General features: G+C 34.8%; 1 protein-coding gene and 1 long non-coding RNA gene across 7 annotated transcripts in view; one reads left to right on the top strand and one right to left on the bottom strand.

Annotated features, from left to right (window-relative positions):
- OTUD6B (OTU deubiquitinase 6B) overlaps positions 1-17,416 on the bottom strand; it is a 57,885-nt gene extending 40,469 nt beyond the window's left edge. For 2 of the 5 annotated variants that reach the window (XR_001885173.1, XM_017870361.1), the window contains exons 1-6: positions 17,143-17,411; positions 16,302-16,453; positions 13,920-14,000; positions 9,084-9,396; positions 7,065-7,126; positions 3,598-3,704 (exon numbers count right to left, since the gene is read on the bottom strand). Coding sequence is in view for 4 of the 5 variants with exons in the window: in XM_017870361.1 (XP_017725850.1) it covers positions 3,598-3,704; positions 7,065-7,126; positions 9,084-9,396; positions 13,920-14,000; positions 16,302-16,453; positions 17,143-17,317 (890 nt within the window). In the remaining variant the exon portion in view is untranslated. Of the gene's footprint in view, positions 1-639; positions 2,948-3,597; positions 3,705-7,064; positions 7,127-9,083; positions 9,397-11,024; positions 11,165-13,890; positions 14,001-16,301; positions 16,454-17,142 lie in introns of those variants that run through there. The other 3 variants (XM_017870362.1, XM_017870360.1, XM_017870363.1) reach the window with 3 other exon arrangements.
- An 11-nt stretch (positions 17,417-17,427) lies between these two features.
- The window catches only part of LOC108528520 (uncharacterized), a 10,684-nt gene continuing 4,432 nt past the window's right edge, over positions 17,428-23,679 (top strand). Inside the window, exons 1-2 of one of the 2 annotated variants that reach the window (XR_001885175.1) lie at positions 17,428-17,682; positions 17,791-18,567. This is a non-coding gene — a long non-coding RNA (uncharacterized LOC108528520). Of the gene's footprint in view, positions 17,683-17,790; positions 19,707-23,679 lie in introns of those variants that run through there. The other variant, XR_001885174.1, reaches the window with a different exon arrangement.

Below are 23,679 nucleotides of genomic sequence, written 5' to 3'. Positions count from 1 at the left end.
AAAAAAAAAAAAAAAAAGACTCATGTGTTAAGAATTAAAACCCCATAAGAACTAAGATAAAGACTTAAGACAAGAGGAAACAATCAATGTATGTGATAACAGGCAGGGAAAACGTTTCATCTGTTCAATAAAAGTTTAAAAAAAAAAAAAGCATGAAATCCCCAAATAAATTCTCAGAAAATCAACTGATCTAGTCCTTCAGCTAGTTCATAAGAACCTGTACCAAGAAGGCACAATATATATTAACAATTGTGTGAAAACATTAATTTGCACAAACTTCCTTCTTACTGCTCCACATTCTTGCACACAAACGTTTATTCTTTATTTTAACATCTATGGGTCTTAAAATATTTTTCGCTTACCCTAAATAAACACTCATTATTCTAAAAGGTTCTAAGCTTCCACCTGATTTCTAAGAGCTATAGCTTAAATGGCTATTACTTTATTTCTCTCTACTCTGGGGCATAAGCTATGTCATGTATTTATTTGAAATCCCTTAAAATGTAAGAATCTGTGATTGTATTATTTTCAATTATATGTGAAGACAAAGTAAAGGCTGGATAAAATTCTAAAGCAAAATGAGTTTTCTCCACTTCTAAATTCTCGAATTGTTAAAGAATGACAATTCAAGCAAATAAATGTTGATTTAATTCATTCATCTTTTATTCTTTTTTTGGCAAACATCACATAATATAAGCAAAACTATATTGTTCACTATAGTTACACACATTCTTTTTTGCTTTATACAAGTTGTAAACATATTTAAGTGAATAAAATTCTTGGCTAAAGACATATTCCAGAACTCTGACATATACTTTTCTGAGTTAGGACAAAAGAAAGCTTATGTAACTTCCATTAGACCATCATCATATGAAAAAGTAAATTAGCATATGCTGCTTTTAAATTAACATTGGTCATTTTATTTAAATACTTTTTTAGGTTATAGCTAAAATGACATTTATCTGAAGTTTTAGGAAAGAACAGAAGCTGACCATACAAATTGTGTTCATAACCACATTGGCCACTTAACTTAAAAATATAACAAAATTGAAAAATAGACATATAACAAAAGATTCTAAATGTTATAAGGAAAAAAAAAAAGGCTGCCAATAAGTTATTTTAGAATACTTTAGATGTAGATAACATTTATAATACTGGGTTTCATAATACGTTGGTTTATTACTTCCTAATGCTGACATTTTAATTTTAAAGTAACAGATTACTTCAAAATAAACCCAGAGCATTTAGTGTTTTACAATTTCATTCTTCTGTAAATTTCAGACACTAAAAAATTCACATCAAGGATTACAAAACAGACATCTTCAGAATATAATTTGTTTGGCAGGCAGAATGGCTTGTAATCTTTTGAACTGGAAAGCCTTCAGGAAGTACTTACTTGCTATCAATGACCCTGCCAGCTTCCCACATTGTTACCTGCTGGGCATGTGAAAAGACTAACACCCCATTTTTCATATTATAAACCCAATATTTACTTAAAAAATTAGTTGTACTCATGGGGCAAAAATTCAAATGTTATAAGCGATATTAAATCTCTAGTTTTATCTCTAGTTTGGGAAACATACATCAAACTAAAAAACTCATTTTCATAGTATTTCCTTATATAAATTATGAGAGACGTTTGTATATATATCCTCTTAGAAAGAATACTGTTGTGAGTAACCTGAAATCTGAACTAGAATAACCATTCATATACAAAACTACTGTATACAAGTCTTAGCTTCCAAACAGTAGCTTTCAACTTCATTCATATATGTAACATAAAATTTCTCAAATATTTGAGTTGAAGGAAAGGTGACATTAATAAGGTTAATAAAATAAGTGGCAATGGCTTTCTTCAAATCCTAGAGAATGAAGCAAGAAGGGGAACATCTGGTAAGACAAATGAGAAAAGAGGAAGAATTTCAAGTAAATGTGTCCTTGGACCTTTTACACTGCTACTCCCTAAAATCGCAAAGGTAAAGGCCACAAAATGCTTGTTCCTTCAAGGAAAGCAAAGTAGAAAACACAAAAGGAAATACGAAATGTGTAGTTATGAAAGAATCAAGAGATGATGGTACTAACTCCAGTCCAATGCTTAAAAAATACCAAAGAATAACAAATGCATTAAAAAGACAGTAATCTATTAGGTCTTTTCTAAGTTATACACAAATAAAAAACTAATCTCTAATTCTTTAGAGATTTAAATTTGACAGAGAATACCTATTTACCTTTGAATTTGTCTCACTTCTTTAAACAACTGAATCCTATCTAAATAAATATTTTTAAATTCTTAATTATTAAAGCAACCTTCTTAGTTATGCTTTGATAAGGCTATATATATTAATAATAAAGCTTCACTGCATTAATCTCATCAATACCATGCTTACTGCAATCAAGTTCATTTTATAAGCAATAATTAAATTGACCATCACCATACTACATTATTGCAATGACAAAGATATTGGGTAAACTTCTTCAAGACAAATTACATTGAAATGGTTATTTTGAAAGTTTTAGGAATGGGGGGAAAGGGAGAATTAAAAACATTGAAAATTTGTTCCAACACAAAACAGAATGTCCACGATCTTACATAAATGAAAGTATCAGCTAATAGGGTACCATCTTGGTCTCTGAATGATGTTCTCCACAATTAACTTGCAAATTTTTAAAATTCCACTAAGACGACACTGGTTAAAGTTTATCTCTGACATATTTCTAAAAACACCTGTTAGTAGCTTTGCCATAAAACTGATTTAAGGTAGTTGTGTTTTTCAGTAGCATATAGAACAACCCAACTCTTGGTAGAAATACTCAGTTCAGCACACTGTATTAAAACATAATTGTACATACAACATTGCATAATTAGCTGCAATTTTCAGTAACTATGTTTACCAACCGTGTAACAGAATTATAATGTTCTCCTAAGCCATATGCATGTCTCATATATCTGAAATTAAAAAAAAAATGAGCAGTTTTGATGAAAGTAATTTTTATATATATATATATGCTTATTATATATATATAAACCAATGATTCTGAATGACTCAGTCCACATAGGCATCACTCAATAGACTACGTAGACATATTAACTAAGAGTTCAACACCATTTGAAAAGTGGCAGCAGTCAGCAAGATCTGGTTCAAACACTGGGGGTAAAATGAAAAGGCTGAGATGCTGAGGGTTCAATAAGCTTAAATTGTCACCTAGCCATTGATGACTATCTTAATAGGTTTAGTTGACAAATACTAAAGCCAATAGCAAATCCTGCATGCTGTACTTCAGAAGAGATTTCTAAATCATGTAAAATCAAAATGAAGAAAATAAATCTAAGGAATAAACAAGTAACATGAATGTATTTCAACTTTTACACTTGTTGAGAAACTTTTAGCATTACTAATGTCAAACCAGGACAATATACAAACTAGTCCTAAAATTCTATAACCTTTAGAAATGACTTTATTCTTAACTCACACACAAAAATAAATCGCTAGACGTTTAAAAAATTATCTAAGTCATATATTTTAACACATATAATCTAAAATTGTTTATGTTTTTTTGTATTGTAAAAAATAAAAGTAAAAATGTCTAGGTACTTACACAAGTATTAGTGGGTTTTTTGAATATTCTTCGCCAACTATAATGGGAGGAGAATCTGCCTGTATTATCTCTATTGGTGTTTGTAAAATATGAGACAGAGCTCTTAGCTATAGGAAGAAAAAAAGTATGAGTAAGGAAAATAAAAATGTAAATCACATTCAAATAGTAAACTACTGAAGTATGTGTGAATGTGCAACCAGTCACAGCAGGGATATGTTCTGTTCACCACTGTACACAGAGATCCTGGTATATAGTGGGAACTTAATAAATACCTGTTGAATAAATATAATACAGATTGAATATCCCTTATCCTAAATGCCTGGAACCAGAATTGTTTTAGATTTTGAATTTTTTCAGATTTAGGAATATTTGCATATACTACACGAGATATCTTGAGGATGGGACTCAAAGCTAAACACAAAATTCATTCATGTTTCATACATATCTTACACACATAGGATGAAGGTAATTTTATAGAATATTTTAAATAACTTTGTGCATGAAACTAAGTTTTGAACTGTGACCTGTCACATACAGTGTAGAATTTTCCACTTGTGATGTCAGCCCTCAAAAAATTTGATTTGGGAGCATTTCAGATTTCAAATTTTCAGATTAGGGATGCTCAACTTGTATTTATTAAATCAAATGCAGAGACTGCTCAAGTCCTGCCTGCACAACAGCTTTGTAAAACATATCAATGCCACAGCTAATGAAGAGCGGCAAAGGGGAGACTAGGTATATTATACTAGTCTCTCTACTTTTAAATATGCTTGAAAATGTTCATAACAAAAAGATTTTTAAAATACCATTGCTCAAGCACCAGGCCAAATAAATTACAGTGTGAGAAAACGGGCAGGGGGGAAGAACAAAATATATATTTTTTTAAGTTTTCAGATGATTCTAATCTATAAATACTGTTGACAACCACTGTTCTATAATTTTCAAAGCAAGAGTAGAATGAGATATATATATGAATTATACTCCCCTATCAATGAATTTCTATCTGATTAAAATACACAATTTTAAGTAATTTCATACCACACAATATAAAATTAAGAGCCTAAAGCCAGATGAATAATGGTGAATAATGAACATTAATGCTAACATTTTTTAAGACTTATTACGATTACGGGCCAGGCACGGTGGCTCACACCTATAATTCCAGCACTTTGGGAGGCCGAGGCAGGCAGATCCCTTGAGTCCAGGCATTCGAGACCAGCCTGGGCAACATGGTAAAAACCCTGTCTCTACAAAAAAATACAAAAATTAACGAGGCGTGAGGGATCATTTGAGCCTGGGAGGCAGAGGTTGCAGTGAGCCAAGATCACGCCACTGTACTCCCACAACTGGGGTGACAGAGTGAGATCCTGTTTCAAAAAAAAAAAGACACATGACGAAGCACTCAAGCACTTTAAACACTTTGTGTATTAATTCCTTTAGAGATTTAAATCTGACAGAGAATAACTATTTACCTTTGAATTTGTCTCATTTCTTTAAACTGAATCCCATCTAAATAAATATTTTTATGGGATAGGTACTGTTGTTATTTTAAAGACCTAGAATCTAAGGCAAAAAAAGGGTTACGAGACTTGTCAAAGCCACTTGAACTCAGGAGTTCGAGATCAGCCTGGGCAACACAGGGAGACCCCGTTTCTACAAAAAATACAAAAATTAGCCAGGCATGGTGGTGCATGCCTGTAGTCCTAGCAACTCAGGAGTAGGAAGAAAGCTTAAGCCTAGAAGATTGAGACTGCAGTGAACAATGATGGATAGCACCACTGCCCTCCAGCCTGGGTGACAAAGCGAGACTCTGTCTCAAAAAGAAAATAAAAATCATAATGCCCTAATCCATGGGGCATTATGAAGTACAATCCATGGGATATGTACTTGCCCCATTACAAGAACATTCCATTGATGAACATAGTCCTTCCTGAGGTTTTCAAAGAATGTAAGAAATTACTTCAAAAAATATGGAAAAGGCTGTGCCGCATGGCGGTAAATCAAAACGTTCCTTTGAAGCACATTTTCTTATACCTAAAACATCATTTTAAAGAAACTAGCATAGAATAGAGGATGGGAACCAAACTCTGGAAATCCTACCATGCCTTCTAACTTCAGAAATCATAGAATGATTTCCTCTTTAATAACTTAAATTTACTCTATTGGGAAAACTGCAACTCTTACTTTAAATGAATTCACAGAGGAAAAAAAAAGTGTAAGTATCCTTCAAAAGATGTTTTAAAAGGCTTTTCTTAATTTCTTGATTTAATCTCTAATACTCACATGAAGGATCCTTTTAAGAAAGTTCAAGTATTTTTAACTATTCCTAATGTAGTAACAAAGCCACTATGAAAACTTTCTGAGTTTCAGAGGCATAGAAATCTAATAGATACAGTTCCCTCTGGTGGAAATGCACATACACAGCACCACTAAGAAAAAGATTTTGGAGCAACTTTCATGTTGCATCTTCAAATGAAGCAGTTCTTAGTGAATTATTTAGAGCCACAGACTATTCATGATGATTAATCATCATTATATATTACTAATTGCACTGCCTAGGTTCATCCATCTGGCACTCCAGCTTACAAACTTTTATGCAGGTACTCTCTGCCTTACTTAATGCTCAAAAATGCTCTACTGAGTACACAGAGAAGGTTTATTGTGGCCATATAGTAATCAAGAAACTCAAGCTTGGGAGGATGGCTGACTCCCTGTGGCCACAAAACAGAGAGGTAGAAGAAAATGCCAGGACTTGAACCTAGGACTTTCTTTCTTATCCCGTCTAATACCCAGGCTGCTTCATCATCATCTGGCCTACTTAACTGTGTTTTTTTTTTTTTTTGTTTTGTTTTTTTTTGTTTCAACAAAACAGAGTTAACAGTCAGATTTTTTAAAATTAGAGCTAAAAAGAAATCTTGGTAACTTACCGTTACGTGACTGAATATACTGTTTTCTTACATATGAATTTAATGCATCAACTACTGCTTTCAAGTAAGTCAGTCACTATCAATTAGGAATTCAAAAACAATTGTAATAAATATGTTGTGGTAGGATTTGGTCTGTAATTTCATATAATTTTTTTTTCCATTTCTGATGTAAAAAAGATATTTTTCCAAAAGTGACTTTGATCAGCTGAGCTACTAGGCTAAATTTTACTTTACTTCAGTAAAATTTTCACTTTCCTAAGTCCAGAAAATCAAATGTATTGCCAATACTAGTATCACAACGAAAAGACTTACACATATGTATCTCCAACACACAGATCTAACACTGAGCTATTTAAAATGAAATAGTGCTTCAGTCCCTCAACATACATACTTTAATTACAATCCCTATTTCTTTGTCAGTTGAGAATAGCAAATACATAAAGAAAAGGAATCTTCAAAGAGAAATTGGGAGCAGCTGAGAAACATCTAAAACCTACAGAAGGAACAAACCACAATCACTATGAATAACTACAAACTTACCTCAAGCTGACCTCCCCACGCAGCTGTGTTTACAATATCATCACAGTACTTCTGAAACTCTTCTGTAGAGAATAGGTCAGAACAAAGCACTTAAATAATTTTTGTAACTCATGTTACAAAATCCCTTTAATACTTTCCACAATTCCTGACAAAAATGCCCAAGTTATAAACGTTCTCCTTCTTTATCAGTATCCTCCAGACTCTAATCTAACTACCAGGTCCAAACTTAATTCACCCCAACTTTCTACCACATTTCCATCCAAGAACAAAGGAGTCCATTTCGGCTTTTCTTCTTCTGTTGGAGGTCCAGATACCCTACCTATATAACAAACCTACCTCACTCTACCCCAAGCAATGACCCCCAGAACTGCCACAATATTCACTATCTTGACATGTGTTTTGAAGCCCAAACCTGCATCCAACAGAATACCATGAAAGACAAAAAAAAAAGTAATTCCTGTATAATCAGGTTAACTGTAAGACTCCGGGAAATATATGAAGAGAATTCGAGTAAAAGTACAGATAAATTGAAATTTCTTCCCCAGAGATAGCATCAAACAGTGCCTCCACTTGTTATTTTGGAAGCACTTACATTATCTGCAGAAGTGTCAGTTCTAACCAAGGAAAGGGCTTTTCAGATCAGCCCTGAGAAGTAAAAGACCTAATCACTAAATTTACAATGGGTATATTTTGTGTATACACCTTTTTATATGGTATGTTAAAATGGAAAACAATTATCCTTGACGGAGGGAAAGAAATTATGGACATCTAAAAGAAAAATATGTCTCATGTGTTTGTCTCAGACCCTATTAAATACTCAGTGTTCAGAACAGTGCCTCAATTAATATTGATTGAATAAACATAATTAAGTCTTTTGTGTTTTTCTCTGACTCAGCATACTGAACTGCCACCTCCTCTATGCCCCACAACTAGCGCAATTGGGGAGTTTCAATGATTTAGTAATCTGGGAGATAAATGACTGAAGAGTCATTTATCACACTGCCTATGCATGTATCAAGATATATGGAAAAATGTGTTTTATGTCCCATAGCAAATTCTATTTATTTAGAAAACAGCAATGATCTAAAACAGCAAGAGATAAGTTAACATTTCCAATATGACATCTATGGGAAATTAATTCGCTACAGAATTAGATATGCTTAAGTCACTCTTGAGATCTGTCAACAGATACCTTAAGCCATACAAACTAAAGGAGACATACTTGACTGCCAATGCTTATTCTTATCAATTCTGCATCATTCTCTACCTTTCCTCCATGGAGGACAGACTCCACTAAAGGAAAGTCAACCTTAACCTTTCTCTCTCCAACCCATTCTAGCCATATGACTTGTTCCCAATGGATACTGCCAAACCCGCCATCTTCTCTCAAGGACTAATAGTCCTCTATTCCATGCTTTACTCCCCCAAAACCTATTCAGATTTTTACTTGCTCTCTTCCTCATCTGCTAGTTGTGTACTTTTTTACTTCCTCATAAATATTTTATCTTAACTGTGGAACGTATTGTATAGAATAAAGCAGGTTATTAACTCATTTGTTTTACTTGAACAGTAATCTTCCTAATTACAGCTTATTGTAAATAAAAGTAAAGTTCCTAAATTACAGGATAAAAGGAGAAAATGGTTTTCCTAGTCATTCTCTCCTTATGGTCTTCAGACCCTATATACACTTCCTGAAGCATACCTTCAATACTTCATTCACTTTGTCAAATATGAACTTACATTTTTTTCAAAAATGATTAATCTTATTCCCATTTCTATCTTACATAAAATGAGTAACATATTATAATTACAAAATAACTAAGTAATTAAGAAATCTTAATAGAGAAAAACATACCAGCATCTACTAAAATTACAGAAAATAATTCTGCCTAAATCTTGTGATGCTTTTTCCTCATAAGGTTCATCTGGGTTCTTCTCACGCTCAGTGCTAGAAAGCATTTTATTTAAAAACAACTACAACAAAGCAACAATAAAATATAGTAAAGAAAAATAAATTACCTGTAGTATACATATCTCCTGTATTTGGGTTTGTTAAAAATGGCAGAAAGTCTTCCACATGGCTTTGCATATACTCAGCGGTCTGACTTCTCAAGGCAACCACAGTCAGAGCACAATCCTTTTCTTTCAGTTGATCTTCAATGGCTCTATACATACAGTGGCCATCAGATGGAATCTGTTTCATTTCTAACTGTCTAGCTGCCAATATTTGAGCAAGTTTCTCACTTTCCATATGTCTGGCTCCTGATAAGTTTTCAATTTCAGCTTCAGCTATCCGTTCTTCTCGCTCCTTTTCCAATGCAGCTTTCTTTTCCTAAGAAAAGGAGAATAGATGAAAGTTAATACATAATAATTAGGACTAATTCTCATTTATTAAGGGAATGGAAATGTAAAGGTCTCAAAACTTTTTGGTATTTTTTCTCCCTTCTGGCACAAGCACTGTCACATTGATCATCTTAAGAATTTTCTACAAGGTAAGCTCCTTACTATCTTACTCATTTGTGTGTTTCCACATCTTGCTCTATACTGAACATTAAGAAAGCCCTCTAATTTTTCTTTAAAGTCCACTTAAAAGCTACATGCCAAGTTTCTATAAACTTTACTTACTGATTTCAAAGTATTATCTTAAGACTGATTTATCCTAGGCCTTAAAGCACATTATTATTATATAAAACCCAGGCTAATCCAGCCTTCTTATCACTACACCAGTAACGTGTTAATATGACACAGCCTTTAGAAGGGTACAGGCAGACACCCTTTTATCTAGCTTTTAAAATGTCTGTATACACATACATTTAATTAACAAATACTTTGTAAAAAAAAAAAAACTAAAACATAAGAGATGGACTAAAGCTCCCCTAACACCACTGTCATCCCAGTGCTTGCTCTAGAGGTTTGGTATGTATCCTTCTAGATTGCTTTTCTATTCATTTTAATAAATATAGTATACTCTTGAAATAATGTATAAATTCTCAATAAAAATGGTATCATATGTTAAATTCTACAATTTGCTTTCCTTATGCAAAATGTCTGATAAACTCCTCCCATGGAAACATATGCAAGGATGGAGTGGGGTGAGGGCAATGAGAGATTTGTGACACAAAGAATAGACAGGATGTGTGGAGGGAAGGTTGGGGAAGAAGAAAGGAAAAAAAATTCCTAACAGATGGACTAGTAATGATCAAAAACCAGAAAGTACTATATGTTTCATAGCTAAAAACAGTTCATAGAGCTACAGTGCCAGAGAAAAGTATCAAGAGATGAAATTGGAGGCAAAAAGGACAGGCATATAGTTAATATACAGTAGGTCTATACTTAACATAGTAGTAAAAAGAAACTGCAATATACACAAAATATTTCTAGTGCTTTTCTCTGGACGACAGGATTCCAAAATAAGTTTCATTTTGGGGTGGGTGTTTATGTGTGTATGTCTGTATGTATGTTTTTCTGCATCTTTCTAATTATCTACCATATATATTGTTTGCACACTCGAGGGGAAACTGCTTTATAATTTAAAAATAAAAACTAAGTTACATAAATTGATATTAGTAATAAGTTACAGTGAAGGATTTGGTAAGCCAAGAATAGGAAAAGGTAAAGAATTCCATACCGCTAGCTCTAATTCCTCCTTGGAACAAAAGTGAATGGGAAGGCAAGTTTCAACTAAACTTATTGTCATGTACCTGTAGTACTTGCCTGTTATCTGCCATGCTAGATGAACCTAAAGTGATTTCTAAGTTACCTGAATGAAAAGCAGTAATATCTCCCTAATAAAACATAGCCTATTTAAGGTTTATATAAGTAATAGGAACAAATTTATTTCACTTATTTTTATTTATTAGAACTGTGGATCACAGAGGCATAAAATCTTAAAACACAAGATGGCACTATTACTTTATAAAAGACTAAAAAAGTTTCAGAGGGGAGAGGAAGAATAAGCACCTTAGATATCATCTAATCCAAAACCCCTCATTTTCCTCTTCTGAGGAAACAGCACGCAGAAAGATTTCCAAAGGCCATACAGCTGGTAAGAGCAGAGCAGGGACCAAGGACAACACAGAGAGCTCCTTCTATCCAGGCACCTGAATCAGAATAAAAGTTGGAGCAGATGGGAGCTGGAGTTAATGATGTCATGTACTATTTACTTGAAGAGTGGCACTTTATCCTATCTGCAAAACTGTTTAAGCAACTAAAATACTAATTCTAATCATTTCATTTTTTCCCTTCATGCTTTGCTTCATTAGAACAAAGCAACTGAGTTTCCTTTTCAGGGCACTAGGTAAGAAATCCACTGAATTCTTTTTCCAGCAGTATATAGTTTCCCAAGAGCACAAGGCACTTTGGTTTCTACAGCTATAGTACTGGAGATAGAATGGCACTACTAAGTTCTAATAAAAACATATAAAAGATGAAAATAGCATGTAAATCATATATATATTGTCAATAAAACTAGAGTCATGTTGATATAGTAATATAGCAAAGAAGACTCAAAGGGAATATTAAGAGCTGGACACCAGTCCTGGGTTTGTATCAAACTTTTAGTGTACCACTGAGAGAATCTGGGTCTCTACTTTCTCATTGGAAAATACAGAAATTGAATTCAATCTCATTCCAGCCCTCAAATTCCATATTTTGGAAGCCAGTTCTTCTAAGTTCTGTTTTAGACTCTTTCTATCATATCAAAAGCTTCTAAGTTCTTTGAATTAAATAAAATACTATGTTCTTCTAGACTAAAAATAAAGAGATATGCTCTACAATATTCCACGATATTCTTAAAATAAATCTTTATAAAGTTTTGTCGTGTTTTTCTCCCAGAGTTGTATCTTTCCCAAAGATAAATATCATTAATTAAATGATTTTTCATTCCTTGGTGCTTCTGGCAAAAAAGGAGGTTCCAAATAATCAAACACCCAATTGCGCATCCTGACTTCAGGTTCCATTTTCTTAAGCATTATAAACATTTAATGTTTTCTGTTCTAAAATCCCGTTAATATAACACTGTAAAAACATTACTTGGGCACTTTTTTCTGCCAAGTGTTAAAGCAGCTGACTATAAAAGATACTAAATGGTTTGAGAGTATAACTGACAAAGGTATTAATTCCAGTTGTGCAGTATCTTAGGGAAAAGTAACAAAATTTTTGAGAAAAGTAAGGGAGTTTTCATTTTGTTTGTTTTGTTGTCAGAGGTCCACCTGGGGAGGAACAAGTTTTGATAAAGACAGGACTTGTGCCCTTAGGTTTTCCAGAATTAAATAGGCTATTATAAGATGCTTCAATTACTAAGTAGATGTAATTCCAATATTTTGTTATGCTACTGGCATGCAAAATTCTGCCTTTCCTTTTGATCTATAGAAGCTAGACGACAACTGTGAGATCATCACAAAAGAATGTGTATCATAAGCAGACAATCTCCAAGATTCCATGAGATCTAAATTTTATGAATCTACAAAATTCACAATTATATTTACTCAAGAATAAAATTCTATACAAGAATGAGAAATGTTTGACTCTGTGCATTTCATCAACTTTCAAACAAAAAAAGACATTGCTTTTAGGTTTAATTTTTTAAAAGGCATACTATGCACTACTTAATATGGAAAAAGACATTACTTTTAGGTTTTATTTTTAAGAGGCATACTATGCACTACTTAACATAGAAACGATACTATCATTTGTTGACTCATTAGTTCTCCAGGCCCGTGTTAAAGGCTTTGGAAATAGTACAGTATTTAATATTCACAATGAATTAGCTTATGAAGTAGCTATAATTTGCCCGTTTTATAGATGTGAAACTGAAGCTTAAAGAACCATACCCAAAGTATAATAGTAAATGAAATTAAAACCTCATCTGTTTGACACTAAACTCCATGCTCTACTAAATTACATACTATGTCATAAGATGCAAAACGAGTTTAAAATATACATTTAAATCATAGAAAACATCAAGTGTTAATAAAATAATACTCGTAACTAAAAGACTGAATTTAATCATTTTATTTTCAAATTCAAAGGGACTTACCAATCTAATCTCATTTCTATAATGCTGATATGAACTAGCTACTTCCAATAAATCAGTTTCCTTATAGCTCTTCAATAATGCAATATATCATCCCCACATTTGTTTTTGTGCATGCTGTTTCTATTTGGAATATCTTATCTAAATAATATTTCTTTCAAGTTCCAGCCCATTATTAGCATAATGAACTTTCCCTTCTCTAAATTTTCATAATTAACCATTATATAGCTACCTATATAATTATCTAAGAAGTTTGTAACCATTATATAGATACCTACATAATTATCTAAGAACATGTACCTACACATTAACTTCTAGGTTCAAATCCTTATTTCTCACCCAATGGTATAGTTCTTAGCCAGGGTTGTGCATCACAATCCCCTGGGCCCACATTCTGAATTTTTAAGTCTGGGATAATATATTTGTAAAAAAAACTACTTTGCACTCCCACTCCCAGCTTCACTCTCCTATGAGAGCTGCAACCTGAATATGTTATTTTATATTCTCTCACTCCCAGCTTCACTCTCCTATGAGAGCTGCAACCTGAATATGTTATTTTATATTCTCTTAGGACCATTTTCTTCTCCATAAAATGGGGATAAGAAATCCTACTTCACAGGATTATTGTCAGGACTAAATGAGATGTCATATAAGCAGCTTAGCATAGTATATAACACACAGCAGGTCCTTAATAAATGTTAGTCCAAGTCCCTTGACAAGGAACTGCATCATTTTTTTTTCATTCTCTTCCTATAACAAGACCTAAGATAGTATTGAACACACAGCACTAACTTATATACTTGGTGACATGACTTTCATACCCGTCTCTTTTGTGCTTTTGATATCCGAGGTGGCTGATTCTCAAGCACCAAGTTTGAAATGTTAACAGCAACAGAATCTATCTGAAGGAAACAAAAAGCATTAACAAGTCAATGTAAAATACTTTTTAAATTAAATTATTGAAAATCATAAATATATCTAATCCCACACTTCAAATCTGAATAACAGCAATAGACACTGTACTAGATAATATGGTTTTGTCTCCCGTCTCTATTTTTATGGAAGAATTTGACAAGTTCTCAAGAAGTTTCCTTCAAAGATCATGCTCATCCCTGCATGCTTTCCTTCTTTCTTAGAATGCTTACTCCATTAATCTAAATGCAGTAGTGTACTTCCTGTAAGTGCCAATTCATTTGGCACTCCACTCTTCTTTTCTCTGTTCTCTGACTACTGACAGTATGTATAAGATACAGGTCATGTGCTGGCTCAGTTCATTATCACCTGCATAACCTCAACTGGCAAGAGAAGCCTTCTTCCATCTTAATTAGCCAAAATCTGATGAGTACTAATCCTTGACTCTAGTAGGAAGTTGAGCTTTTCCTACCCTACCCTTTTCCATCTACAAACTGATAACTGCAGGCAGAAAATATATTTAATTTACAATATCATTTGATATTATAATCAATCCTAAATGGCTAATGTGTGCTTGCTAGAGTAAAAAAAAAAAAAAAAAAAAAAAGATGCTAGACTTTTAACCATAAGGATGAGTAGCTAGTATTACTGCAACTATAAGTTAAGCCAGTTTTTGGTATAACACATGCATAAAACAACTCAAGGCCTTTAATACACAGAGACAGAAGTCTCCAAAGGCTATATCCCAAATGATCAAAATATCAAAATCAGATAGAGACTTCAAAGAGTGGCTATCAACTATAGTGAAATTAGAAGTCTTGTGATTCTTCAGAGGAATCTGCTAAAATTTACAAACAACTATATTGACAATAGGCAAGATAAAAGAGATGCATCTGAAAAATAAAAAAGCAATGGTATTAGTTTTGGTAGTACTCAGAAAAGAAAACCAATTTAAATTAATGAAAAAGATAAATAGTTCAAAGTAGAATGGGAGTTTGTGTTTTAACAGTAGGACCCCAAGTAGCTTATGAATGAAACACTTTTGTCCTTGGAAACCTGGGAAAGAAACCTCAAAATTGAAAGGTCTGAGGGAGCAAACAAAACTATCTCACTAACAGAAAAGATGGGGAGACAATTAGGACCACCACAATTGTCACATCACAATTTAACACCTGGAGTATCATGCCTTGTTACCTGGAGATGAAGTATATTAAAGGCAAGGAAAGTTGGGAAATAATGACTAACAAAGTTAAAGAAATTTAGACTATATTTAATGTAAGGACCATTGTAAATAGCACAGACAGCTGCACTTGTCAACAGCAAACCAAAAATCAACCAAAATTTAAGTACGGCAGGTAAGATTTTGCATAGACATAAGAACTTTCTATCAAAGATGGAAGCTGTGGAGTCTATATGACCTTTCACATCCAAAACCCATACAATAAATACCACACTATACAAAGCTATAACAGAATTCAGTATTCACTTCCTGGAGTAAGATAGTTCTCATTTGGAATTCTGGCTTTGGCAATTAATGGCTGTTACGACTTCTGGACAAAGTTCTTAATCTCTCTAACCCTGTTTCCCACTTGAAAAATGGGATTATGTACACTTACTTCATAGGTAATAATTCACAGTGTTAGTGAGGTTAAATTAGATAATATATATAAAACAAAGTGTTTGGCACATATATATTAGCTCCAACGATAACATAAATATTAGCTAAAATTATGAAAGTTAGGATGCTCCAACTTACAAGAAACATCAGTAAAATTTCATTCATTACAACTTGTTCATAAAGCAGTTTTATAATTTAAAAATGATTTCACATTCACTTTCTTGATTCTTACAAAAACCTGTGCTTAGACAGCAGAAATATTTGTATCGTATTATATATGTGGGAAAATTTGAGCTCAGAAAGATTAAGTAACCTTGCTCGGGTTACAATCCCAGTCAGTCGCAATTCTGGGATCAGATGCCTGGTCTTCCAACTTTCATTTGGTGAAGCTTCATCTTTTGGGCAAGTAAATAGGTAAAGAAGTATAGGTAGAGAAGTATAGGTAAAGAAGTATAGGTAAAGAAGTATAGCACTTTCTTTGCTGATCTCCCTTGTAAAAACACACTGTCCTATGAACTTGGTCACAAAAACATTAATGAGAAGTGATGCATGAGCATAACTAAGTGATTTCATTTCCCTACCCATTTTATGATTTTAGATAATAAGCAATTTAAGAGAAGTGGACAGCTGTTTTCAAATGGTGTGGGCAACGACAAACGTTTATTTCACATACCTTATTCTCCTTAGTAGTCAGCTTCAATTGCTCCAGTTCCTCTCTATGTTTCTGTTCCATTTCCTTTTCCAACTTGGCCACATCTTCGGTGAGTTGCTTCCTCCTCTTCTTGTCATTCTTGGGAACAGCATTCTTCATGCCCTGAATTTTGGCTGAAAAGCCATTAAAATCATTAAGTCAGACACGCAGGAGTAAAAGAAGATGAAAGACAGGAACCAATAAGGGGATAGTAAGGGGAGAAAGGTACAGAAAACGTAATTATAGAAGAAACAGTCATCACATAACAGACAGCTACAGAGACAGAAGGGTCCAGATGAAGCTGAGACCAAAGAAAACCCAAAAAACTTCATTAACAAAATCTTGAATATGTTTCGGTTGTTTGGTGAGATAGGAGAAGGAAAAAAACCTGACTGTAGCAAGTTTTAAATCTTTCTGCTATCCTTTCTGAACCTCCTAAACTGAGGTGAGTCCATTCAAAATACACCCATTAGGGACAAGTATTGGTAACTGGGGCAGGTATAGAAAAGGGAGGCATAGTGGGTTTGGGAGGGAGCCAGTCTGGGTCCAAGACCGCGGCTTCGAGGTATTTTCAGACACCAGCACCCACGCGGCGGCGCCGGGTAGGGGGCACGCGGCAGGCCTCAGAAGGGGAAGCCTCTGAAGGTTGGGGAATTAAAGGGCCTCCGGAGCAGGGAAGGCGGGAGAGAAGAGGCCACTTGCTACTAGGGGAAGTCTAGGGTGATCCAGGTAAGTCACGCCTTAAGATGCCCCAGATCCGACCCGCCACGCGCCCTTCCTCCAGTCGCGGCGGCTTCCAGATTCCCGCTTCCTTCCGCCTCACCTTGCAACTCCTTCTTCTCTTTGCGATGCCTTCTCACCAGCTGCTCTTCCTCATCAAGCTCTTCGGTCAAGACCGCCTCCATGAGGACCAGGTAGCCCAGCACAAGCGCTGGAAGAAACCTGTACCATCGGCTGGTAGGCACCTTCCACCCCTCAACCCTCACCCGGGGCTCCATTGGCTACGGCTGGGACCCAGCCCCGCCTTCAAGGCGGCACCGGATCTAAACCAAGCCACTGCAAAGAGGGGAAGCCTGAATGGGGTGCTACGCGTGCGCACTACCGTGACCCTGCCGTGATGGGCGGGGCGGCAGGGAAGGAACTAGACGGCGAGCGGAGAAGCGGAGTTTGCAGCCTCGGAATTGACTAGAACGCTAGAGCCCCGTCTGCCATAAAGCTAAGCGCTAGGCTCTTGGCCCTGACGTGAGGCGCGCAGAGATGACGTAAGGGGAATAGTTTTCAACGTCTGTTTTATTCCGTGCTTCAGAGGACCTTCTTTAATCTTTGATTTTGGTCCCTGCTTCTAAGAAAAGCAACTGAAAAGGTAAGAAAGAAAAATAAAGCGTTTTAATAAAGTCGTCGATAATTATCAATGGGAATTTTTGGGCTGTTTGGGCCTGTGTGGAATTAAATTATGTTTATTGTATCCAAGGTCGTAATACTGCCCCTCAGAAGAAAGGAACAGCGCTAAGTAATCGAGAAAATGCCTCCTCTTGGAAGGGATATAGAGATGGAAACAGAAGATATAAGAAGGATTGAGAATCTTATAATACAGGAGCTTAAAAACCTGTGCGCGATAATAAAGAGGGTAATGTCAGAGCGGTTGGAAAATACCAGGAAGTTGAGAGAGTTAACAGAAGGGCGCACGCTGGATTGGCCACAAAATCGAAGTACTGAAGTAAGTGCAAAACGACAAATTGTCACAGAATACAGAGAAAAGGGGAAAAGAAATTAAGAGGAGAAAAAGAGATCTAGAGGGCCGGTCCAGGAGATACAGTATATGCATAATAGGAATACCTGAAACTGAGGACAGAGCAAGTAGAGCTGAAACAATAATTAAGGATCTAATTGAAGAAAATTTTCCAGAATTGAAGAATGAACTAGATCTACAAATGGAAAAGGCTCACAGGTTACCTTTAAAATTTAATGAAAAGAAAGAAACACCTAGACATATCCTGGTGACGTTTTTGAATTTCAAGACAAAACATTTTACAAGCATCCAGAGAGAGAAAGCAGGTTACTTACAAAGGGGCAAAAGTCAGACTAACCTCAGATTTTTCTCCTGCAATTCTAAAAGCCAGAAGACAGTGGAACAATATCTACCGAGTTTTAAGGGAAAATAATTTTGAGCCAAGAATTATATACCCTGCCAAGTTATCATTTCTTTACAAAGGAAACTGGAAGACATTCTTAGATATACAGGGGTTAGGTAAGTAATCAATCAAGAGCCTTCCCTGAAAATTTTGCTGAATGATTTACTGCAGCTAACAGAACCTGAATTAAAATAAAAGAATAGGGAGGCAATTGTATGAAAGAATTAATGGTATGCATTAGAACTAGTTAAGGAGCATAGAGTTTAAATTGTTATTTATAGGGCATTAAAACTAAATACAAAAATAGAAACGTAAGCTAGGTCTAAAATTTCAGTTTACATTTAAACTGGAAGGGCATGCCACATGTTCAATATATTGGACAAATAGTGTTTTATTTTTAGCATGTAGTATTGTAGATACAAATATGCATGTTCTTAAGCTAAACCCAAGTAAAAGGGCTTTGTCACTGTAGATTGGACAAATAATAGCATTCTAAATGTCAAATCTGACAAAATTGGAAAACAGTACAGTTTTACTTCAGTTATTTTTAAGTATAGCAGGAAAAAAGTTTGTCCATAATGTTACTACTGATATTGTAAAGAAACTTCCAAATCACTGGTTTGGGAGGGGGTGGATACATCCTCATTTTCTGTACGTGTTGCATGGGGAAAAACAGCAGTTACTGCATCATATAGTTTATCTAAGTAAATTTGACATGGAAATAAATGTTAACTACAAAAATGGAATATATACGTTCCAATGGTTGGTTTGGAAAAGAAGTGGTAAAAAAAAAAAGAAAAAAGAAAATAGCAAAAGACATTAAAATTAACAAAAAGTAGATTGATAGTACAGATGACGTATAAACTGGTTAAATAGCCCTATTACAATTGAAATTGGGTCAAAAATCAGTCTGTAACCTGAGATACATTTGTATAAAACAAAGGATCAAAGAGTTTAAATATAATGAAAACTATAAATCATAGAAATAGCAACATTTTTATTAAACAGAATCTAAACATAACAAGACATTTTATGTAAAATATACAATATAGGATGTAACATTTAACAAACTATGGTAAATAATATGACAATATATAAAATATATGTTCTGTATCTTCATTTGGGTGATAGTTTTACTTATGTACATTTACATACATCTATTTTAAAATGTACATTTAAATTAGTGCATTTTATGTATTTAAAATGTGTTGAGTAATCTTTCTGTATGTATTATTAAAGAGAATATAGCAAAAAATATGTTGTACTATGACTTCAACATTTATGATTTCTTTTTTTAGAGACAAGAGGGTCTTGCTTGGTAGCCTAGGCTGGAATGCAGTGGCAACATCATAGCTCACTGCAGCCTCCAACTCCTAGGCTCAAGTAATTCTCCTGCCTCGACCTCCCAAAGCACTGAGACTACAAATGTGAGCCACCAGCCCAGCACAGTTTCAGCCTTTGATAAACCAAGTAAATGGAAAGTTAAGAGAGAAAAGGTAGTTAAATGTATGTGTAATATATATATTACTTTTCTACCTTATTTTTACATTCTCTTCAAATTATCCTGAGCACTTCTAAATGATTTTATACTCGGATAAAGAGTAAACATTACTATATTTCTGGAAAGCACTCATGACCACATTACCAAAAAAAAAAAAAAAAAAAAAAAAAAAACCCTAGAAAATAATAATTTTCAACCCTGAAAAATCACATACTTGGAATTTTGTTAATGTTCTTAAATAACCTTTGGGTCAAAGAGGAAGTTATAACAAATACTGATGATTTAGGAAATACAACAATGAAGATAATTATAGTTTACATGCTATGGGATGGATGTAGAAAAGGCAAGAAACAGGAATTAAAACACTAAGTGAAGAATGGAATATGCATATGGGAAGGACTCAGGAACTAAAGTTTTTCAATTTTGCTACCTTTCAAATGAGGAAGTAGTCTGCCTTCATAGTGGATTTATCCCCAATATATTATGAGGCCACCGTTAACTACTTATTTCTCCCAATTGAGCTTTAATGTAACGTAAGGTATTCTAAGCACCTGACAACAACTGATTCTCAAGGAAAGGAAATCCCAAGTCTCCTTTTATCTTTCCCCTCCCTACACTGTTTTCCCCTTCACAGACCTCCATATAACAATATTTTGACGTACAAAAATTTTATTGAAAAGTATAGCCTTCAGAAAAACAGCATCAGCATTACCTGGAAACTTGTTGGAAATGCAGTATCTCAGGTCAATAGCAGCATAGTATTAGATTACAAAATCTTACACATCTACAAGACTTCTCAGCACAGTGCATTATACATTGTGAATGCTCAATGAATGCTATCAAGAATATGTGTAGAAAAAAATATTTGGATGTTGCCAAAACATCAATAGTATTTATATCTGTGTGGCAGCTTTTTGGATAGTTATTTACTTCTTTATGTTTTTTTAACATTATATTAAAAGAAAAAACTATTTTACTTTTATACATTAAACATTTCCTCAGAAATTTTGAAAAGTATATAGATGATGATAAATGTTACCTGTTGTGTTAGTACATTCTCACGCTGCTATAAAGAAATACCCAAGACTGGGTAATTTATAAGGAAAAGAGGTTTAATTGACACAGGTCTGCATGGCTGGTAAGGCCTCAGGAAACTTACAATTATGGCAGAAGGAGAAATAAACATATCCTTCACAAGGTGACAGGAGAGAGAGTGCAAAGCAAAAAGGGGAAAAGCCCCTTATAAAACCATCAGATCTCATGAGAACTCACTCACTATCATGAGAACAGCATGGGGAACTACCCCATGGTCTAATCACCTACCACAAAGTTCTTCCCCCAACATGTGGGGATTACAATTTGAATTACAATTAGGATGAGATTTGGGTGGGGACAAAGAGCCAGATCATTTCACCTATGATCCCACCATGTAGAGAGACTCTGAAAACAGTGTATTTCCTGATCAATTAAATTACTATTCAAATTTAGATAATATATATAAATTCTGCTGCATTCACTTGCAATTATAAGACATTTCTCCAAGTCAATTATTTTCAAAACATTTTAACTGCTGCATATTTTCCCATCACACAAAATAGCTGTCACTTTTTAGCCCTTGCTTAACTTCTCAGCAATATGTGACACTATTACTGCAATATTTGCATGATTGAGTTTCCCTTCTGTCCACACTTCTACAAAAACCCAATGTGCTCTTCCCACCCAGCTGTCTTAGTTTCCTGTTTAACCTGCTTGATTTCTCTCCATAGCAGTCAACGCCATCTGAGATGGCCTTGTTAAATTGGGTGTTGCCTGTCTCCTCCCTTGGCTTCTATGATACACCCTCTTCCTTTTTATCTCCTTGGTTCTGGACACTTCTTATTGACTCTTCTATCTCTTTCTGAAATTTGCTGAGTCCCCTAGGGCTCTGGCCCAGGCTCATTTTCACTCTACATACTTTCTGCCAACTTCATCCCATGTCTTCTAATTACCACATTTATGTGCCGACTGGACCTTTCTCTCAAGTTCTAGGGTGTATTAAGATTCTCCAGATAAACAGAACTAAAAGAATATAAATAGATACGTAAGAGGTGATTTGTTATGGGAATTGGCTCACACAATTAAGTTGGTTCTCTGGGTTTTTGGTTTGTTTAGTCTTGTTCTTTTAAAATAAAATTTATGTGTTTCCAGGATTATTTTTGAAATCTTGGTACATGGCATCAGTCTACTCCCCAGACAGCCCCGTGTATTCTGGATTCATCTCTGATCCCATTTACTCTTGAGTCCAAGAGCTTTAGCCATACTTTTTGTGTGTGTGTTTACAAAAATCAGATTTCCTCCTGTCACCAACATTTTCACTAGGTGCTTCCTTGATTTGGGAAAACAGTTCTGAAATTTTGTAAAACTCACTTTTTGTTATTAAGATCAAAATTTATGTTTCACTTCATCAGAGATGCCTCACCTAACAACAACGTACAAATGATATCCCCCACATTCATATCACCTATTGCAAGGAACTGTCAATCACTTTGCCTGCTCTATCACTATCACGGCCCTTATTACTGTCTGACAGAATCTCCTTTTGGCTTTCTAAAAACAGTTTTACTGAGATATAATTAACATGTAATAAACTACAACCAATCAGCCGGTAAGTGGCACTACTGTCCTTTACCTTGCTCATGTTGGAAACCTTGAAGTAATTCTTGACTGCTTTTTTTCCCTTACCCTTTAATATCAACAAATAATTAAGTCTTAGTTTCTAAATATGTTCCAAATCAATCCACTTACCTTTAGTTCCACTAGCACCACTCTAAGTCCAAGCCTGAATCATTTCTCACCTGTATTATGGAAACATGCTTCTCTCCAGTTTATTCTTTATAACACAATAAGAACTTTATAAAATTCAAGTCAACTTAGGAGTTTCAACTTAAGTAGGTTCTCAATAAAATGTATATTTCTTAATATGCTTCTCAAGACCCATTCCAGTCTCATCGCACACCACACTTGATTTAGTCTATTTCAACTTTTCTGGACTTCAGTGCCTTGAACTTCTATACTTTGTTTTCCCCAAGGAATGAGGTACTTTTGGAAATAGGGCTTTCTCACCACTGGAAATATTTATCCACCATCACTCCTTGACCACCCTGTCTAGAATTATTCACAATTCTTAAGCATTCATTCTCTATTGGAAGCACCCTATTTATTCCCCCCTTTAATACTTTTACTTGCCTTCTATCTGTTTCATGAACTTGAACGTAATGAAACATAGAATAACTAGATCTGTCTCATTTGCCTTTGGGTCCTCATTACTTAGTATTGTGCTTAGCCCATAGAAGCCATTTAATAAACATTTTAATCAAGCATGAACGAGATGACTACTTAATGATAATAAAGGCAGGTAAAAGAACACTTAAAGTCACTTTTAGCCTTAAAATTATACAATTATGGGCCGGGCGCGGTGGCTCACGCCTGTAATCCCAGAACTTTGGGAGGCCGAGGCGGGCAGATCACGAGGTCAGGAGATCAAGACCATCCTGGCGAACACAGTGAAACCTCGTCTCTACTAAAAATACAAAAAAATTAGCCGGGCGTGGTGGTGGGCGCCTGTAGTCCCAGCTGCTCAGGAGGCTGAGGCAGGAGAATGGCATGAACCCGGGAGGCAGAGGTTGCAGTGAGCCAAGATTGCATCACTGCACTCCAGCCTGGGCGACAGAGCGAGACTCTGTCTCAA

The sequence above is a fragment of the Rhinopithecus bieti genome, unplaced genomic scaffold (assembly GCF_001698545.2).
Source record: "Rhinopithecus bieti isolate Rb0 unplaced genomic scaffold, ASM169854v2 scaffold_5179, whole genome shotgun sequence".
Taxonomy (NCBI): domain Eukaryota; kingdom Metazoa; phylum Chordata; class Mammalia; order Primates; family Cercopithecidae; genus Rhinopithecus; species Rhinopithecus bieti.
The sequence above is the reverse complement of the archived record's forward strand: the minus strand, read 5'-3'. Positions and strand labels throughout refer to the sequence as shown.